This window comes from Hippopotamus amphibius, chromosome 15 (assembly GCF_030028045.1).
Source record: "Hippopotamus amphibius kiboko isolate mHipAmp2 chromosome 15, mHipAmp2.hap2, whole genome shotgun sequence".
NCBI classification, from domain to species: Eukaryota; Metazoa; Chordata; class Mammalia; order Artiodactyla; family Hippopotamidae; genus Hippopotamus; species Hippopotamus amphibius.
The window spans coordinates 23,346,866-23,352,950 of NC_080200.1; the positions used below are offsets into that span (position 1 = coordinate 23,346,866).

A 6,085-nucleotide genomic window follows, 5' to 3' on the forward strand; every position below is an offset into this window, starting at 1 on the left:
TTGTTGTAGATGAAACTTGAAGGCCTTGCTTTCATTTTATCTGTTGTATGCTGTAGCTACCCAGTCCTTTGTTTCCCTGGCTTTAAGTAAATGATTTTGTTAAATACAAACAACTTCTTTAAGGTTAATTAAATATATAATTTTCCTAATTTGAATGTGGAATAAATTGCTGATTATTCTCATAATTCTACACAAGTCACTTAATCTCAATATTTTTATTGAAATCAGAAAAATTAAGTCAAATAAGCCCCTCCAAATAGTTTTATAAAAGGATATTACATTAAGATGGACTCCAGATGTCAATTACAATCAAGATAAAGGATTGAAACAAGTAAGCAAACTCATAAACACATTAGCATGTTTGTTTTGCTTGTTACTTCACATCCCACTATTTATATTTTATGCATCACAAATATATTTTTGTACATCACATTTAAAACATTTGAAAGCATTTGGTTGTGTCCTTTAGGCCTGAGTTGTCCAACATGGTAACCACTGGTCCCATGTGACTAACGGGCACTGGAAATGTGTATAGTCACAATTGCAGTGGGCTCTAGATATAAATACAAAGACTTTGAAGACTTAGAATGAAAACAAAGTCAAGGTTGCTTTAATATTTTTGTATTGATTACACATAGAAATGATAATGTCAATATGAGTATACTGTTATATTGAAAGTGACATATTTACATACATATATGTAATATCATACATTACCAAATATATATTACAATAATATTAATATCAATGCTGTTAATATCAATATTGACTATAACATTGTGATTAAATAAATACACTATGTAGATTAATTTCACTTTTTAAAGGTCGCTTAGTAGCCACATTTTCTAGCGAAAATTTTAAACTACATATGTGGCTCATATTATATTTCTATCAGACAGTACTGCTCTAGGATATTCTAATCAACGTGGAAAGAAGAAATAAAGGAGTGGAAGGGGGGCCTTAATTATTGGGAAGAGAATATCCCAAACACCCTTGTCATAGCCCCCAGGACTTCCTTATTCCTCAGACCGTAGATAATGGGATTGAGCATGGGCGTGAGGATGGTGTAGAAGACTGCCAGGATTTTATCTTCTGCTGGTGAGCGGAGTATCCTGGGCCGAAGATAGGTGTAGACAAAAGGTGCATAGTAAAAGGTCACTACAGTCAAGTGTGTTGAACAAGTGGTGAAGGCCTTTTTTCTTCCATCTTTTGAACGCATAAGGTAGACAGCAAAAAGAATGCGGCCATAGGAAACAGTGATGCCAAGGAAAGGAAGTAGGAGAAAGAGGCTTGTGCTCACAAAAACCATATACTCATAGACCCAGGTATCCATACAGGCCAGAGGTAACATAGCTGGGACGTCACAGAAGAAGTGATCAATGGCCCTGGACCGGCAGTAAGGAATATGGAGGGCATAGACTGTGTGTGCCAGAGAGTTGATAGATCCCAAAATCCAAGATCCCATAATCATCTTCACACACTTCCCTTTACTCATGTGGATGCAGTAGTGTAGTGGGTGGCAGATGGCCACATAACGGTCATAGGCCATGGAGGCCAAGAGTAAGCCTTCAGAACATGCCATGGTCAGGAAGAAGAAGGACTGCACCCCACAACCCAGGAAAGAGATGCCTTTCTGGCCAGAGAGAACATTGAAAACCATCTTGGGGATGGTAGTGGAGAGGTACATCAGGTCCATGAGGGAGAGCTGGCTGAGCAGAAAATACATTGGTGTGTGGAGCCGGGGATCCAAGCATATGAGGTAAATCATGGCTGAGTTACCCACAGAGGCAAGAAGGAATATGAGGATGATAAGAAACAGGAGAAGCAGGCCAGTTTGATTTGGAGGAAACAACCCCAATAAAATGAAATCATTTGAAGTTTGATTCCATTTCTCCATGAAAATGTATTGCTTTAACTTTCTTGAAAGACAAATGAAAACAACAAAGCACAGAAAGTGAAACCAAACAGGACCCTAAAAAGGAACTCTGACTTTATTAATGTTTGCTTAGAATGAATTGTTTTCCCTTCAGTACTGCAGCTTTTGTTGAATCAATCTCAATATCTGAATTGAATGCCTGATTTTCATTTTTCTCTGGTAAGTATCTCATCAAGTGGTCTTTAAGTTTAATATCCGATATCATAGGCAGCAGAGATAAATGAGATAACTAAAGCATTCATCTCTGATTAACTTCTGGCCAGGCTCATTTCTCACAATTTACAAGCAAGTCACAGAAATCCCTGCAATTTCCAGTGTCTGTCAAGTTAACACAACATATTCACAACAGCAATTAACTTATGTGACTTAGTCTTTCTATATGCTTAAATTCTAAGCCCTCTATTACCCAGCCTGTTTTATATATTTCATTTTTGAGCCTGTGTGGCTATTTTCTGGTTGTTTCAATAAGCAAAGTTTCCTAATTGGTACATGAGGACCAATTAGGTACCATGTGCATCATGCCTTATTCAACACAACGATGTAAATATTACTCTTTTTAAAAAGATTTGGCTTAATTCCATATTTGGTACTAGATCAAAGCATACTGAAATTAGAAAGGATATTTATTCTTTTTCTCTAGTTAATTTTCTACACAGTAGATGGCAGCAGAGTCTGGGTAATTGAAAAATTCCACTAGAAACAGGTATGAGCTGGAGGATGCCTTTGGTTTTTGCTTTTTTTTTTAAGCTCTTTATTGGAATATAATTACTTTACACTCTTGTACCAGTTTTTGAGGTACACCAAAGTCAATCAGCTGTATTTATACACATATCCCCATATTCCTTCCCTCCTGCAACTCCCCCCCACCCTCCCTGTCCCAGTCCTCCAAGACATCATCCATCATCGATCTGAACTCCCTTTGTTATACAGCAATTTCCCACTGACTATCTATTTTACAGTTGGTGGTATATATACGTCCATGCTACTCTCTCACTTCATCCCAGCTTCCCCTTCGCCCGCCGCCCCCCCAGCCTCGTGTTCTCCAGTCCATTCTCTGCATCTGCATCCTTATTCTTGTCTTGTCACTGGGTTCATCAGTACCATTTTTTTTTTTCTTTCTTTCTTTCTTTCTTTTTTTTTTAGATTCCATATATATGAGTTAGCATACAATATTTGTTTTTCTCTTTCTGGCTTACTTCACTCTGTATGACAGACTCTAGGTCTATCCACCTCATTACATATAGCTCCATTTCATTACTTTTTATAGTTGAGTAATATTCCATTGTATATATATACCACATCTTTATCCATTCATTTGTTGATGGGCATTTAGGTTACTTCCATGTCCTGGCTATTGTAAATAGTGCTGCAGTAAACATTATGGTACATGTTTCTTTTTGGATTATGGTTTTCTCTGGGTATATGCCCAGTAGTGGGATTACTGGATCATATGGTAGTTCTATTTTTAGTTTTTTAAGGAACCTCCAAATTGTTTTCTATTTGTAGCTTACTCTTCAGATTTAATTGTTTTAAAAAAGCAGAAAATGTAATATAAGATATTAATTATTTAGAATTTATAAAAAGCAAGAAGAGGTGAAAATGAATAAATTCTTTCTGGTGAAGATTTCCAGCTTTTTATGTCTATACTTTCCTCGGGAATTTTTATATATAACTCAACATTTAATAGCTTCTCCTTTTTTCTTTGTGTCATGTCAATTATGGTAATTTGTTCTTTCCTTCACTCCATCTCCCAAACATGTATAAACTGTGATTGTGGTACTTCTTTTATTTTTAATGTATGCTTTATTTCTTCCTTTACTCAGCTTCAGTGTCGGACGGACTGTCGCTTTATCTTGTATTCTGTCTGAGGGAGACTCCTAATACCATGTTATTCCAAAGATTTAGATAAAATTTATTGGGTTATTAATTTTTTCAATAGTAAAGTACAAGAATTAATGGTTTGTTTCAATTATCTCATTTTGTGACTTAAAATCAACTGTTACTTCATATATTTTTGGTCAGCATGAATAAATTTGTGAGAAAACAAAACAAAACAGAACACCTTACCATAGAGAAATGGGAACAATTTTTCTGTATCTGTTTAGTCAATAAAAGCTAACAATAAAAAGTGCCTAGTGACACATAAGAGGTACACAGTATCATTGGACATAGATGCTAGATGGGATCATAGATATCCTTCACTTTTTATAACTTTCTAGAAATAAAAACTGATGACAACTGATAAGGACAAAAAATAGTCACTATCATTAAAGTACATTCATTCCTCCAAACAATATTCATGTAGTGTCTGTTTTATGACATTGCCGCTAGGTACTGAGATGCTTTGGTGATTAAAACACACGATTCTACAATCATACAGTTACACTTTACTAAGCAATATATAAACAATAAACCAACAAAATCAAAGTTGCTATCTGCTGTTATGTACTGGTTAGTGCTATAGATAAAAATAAAGTAGGGTAGATAAATAAAGAGATGAATAATTGTACTCAAAAAAAAAAACACACTATGAGGAGGTAATAGTCAAGCAAGTCTGAGTAAAGAATTTTCAACGCAGAGTGAGGAGCAGGTCAAAAATGAAATCTATCATGTTTCTCAGGACAATAGCAATGAGATCAGGGTTTCTGAAATGGAAAACATTAGGGCATTGTGTAAGAAATACTATACCATGATGAGAATTTGCATTTTATTCTAGATGAAACAAGAAGCCAGTGAGAGTAGTATGATTTTAGTTATATTTCTAGAAGTCATACAAGATGTTGTGGGTGAATAAAGAGTTGCAAGGAGGAGTACATGTAGAATACTAGTTAGGAAGGAGTCAAAACAGCCCCAGAAAGTGGCTACTGCAGCAGTTTTAGGAAGTGGCATCAGAGTTATTCCAGGAGTTAGACTCAGTACACATATAATGTTGATGCTTGTTCTTCAGTTCAATAATAAATGCACCATGGCTGTGTAGTATAGATCATAGTTGTGACTGCAGGATGCATAGCAATTATTATTCTAACCTATTATGACTTTTACTAGGGTGATGATAAAGGAAAATCAGTGGAACAGTTTTGCATATTTTATCATTTGTTTATATATGAGCTCATCATTTGACTTTTGAGTTTGTCCTTCTATGCCAGGGATCGTCCTGATTTTAAAACAGAAGTCCTAAGCCCTGGGGAAATCAGGACAGTTGGTCACCTATTTGGGAATAGGGTGACATCTGATGAACCATTCTTTCTCTACACCCTTGTATAGTGATTATTTCATAGTGGCTTTCAACATTTTACCTGTCTGATAAAATGAATGAAAGCATTACCTGAAAACTAAATTAGTCTGATAGTTCATACTGATAAAAGGTAGCCAGTTCAGTTCAAAAATCAGTCTTTAGTATATAAGTGGCCTGGATATTAGGATAACAGAGCCTCTTGGGTTACTTTCTTCATTTCTTTGTTTAATGCAGGTTTAAATTCAGGGGAGGAAAAGTACCAACCAGTCTTCCTAGGAGGTGTGTTTCCAACAGCAAGTACTATACCAACAGAGCTGGGTCTGTTAATGTAGTGCATGGGCCAGTCAACTAGTAGAGTGAAACAAAGGCATTTTGATTCTGTGCTATATGAATTAGAGCTCAGAGTACCATAAAGATTTTTGATGATATTTACAACCCTATTTTGCTTCCTAAATTGAAAACTGACATCTTGTATGGCAATAGAAACCATAATTACTTTCAGGATTGTATAAATCTGGGACCTGAAGCTTTTAGGATGTGGAACATTGAAGCTAGAACTCAGGGTCTATTTTTGTTGATACCCAACAGATTTCTTTATTGGGTATGGGACCTTATTTAATGCACCAGAATTACATGAAACAGCCCCCTCTGGTTATATGATTGCTTGAAGAATATTGTTCCTGAGACTACAATTGAGTCTACAATGAATGCCTCTCTTGATCATCTCAAGAAGCATATTACTGACATTTATAGAGTTAAAAGAAAAAAAAAAAAACTCAACTTACAGGACCGGCTGTATCTAAATGTGTCCACTTTTAGGGTACTAAATTTATTTTGCAAAAGTTACAGGTCAAGCACACTTTTAAAAAGTCTTGTAGACAATCAGCCCAAGACCAATAAACAAATTATCTGCA

The 6,085-nt window shown here is 35.6% G+C and overlaps 1 protein-coding gene across 1 annotated transcript; it reads right to left on the reverse strand.

Moving 5' to 3' along the window:
* Positions 1–964: 964 nt before the first annotated feature.
* Positions 965–1,897, reverse strand: LOC130836377 (olfactory receptor 2L13-like). Its single transcript, XM_057708415.1, has one exon. The coding sequence runs from the start codon at positions 1,895–1,897 to the stop codon at positions 965–967; it is 933 nt and encodes a 310-aa protein (XP_057564398.1).
* Between the last annotated feature and the right edge of the window lie 4,188 nt (positions 1,898–6,085).

Coding starts and splice junctions, on each gene's coding strand:
- LOC130836377 (XM_057708415.1), bottom strand. CDS start 1,897: ATGGAGAAATGGAATCAAACTTCAAATGATTTCATTTTATTGGGGTTG.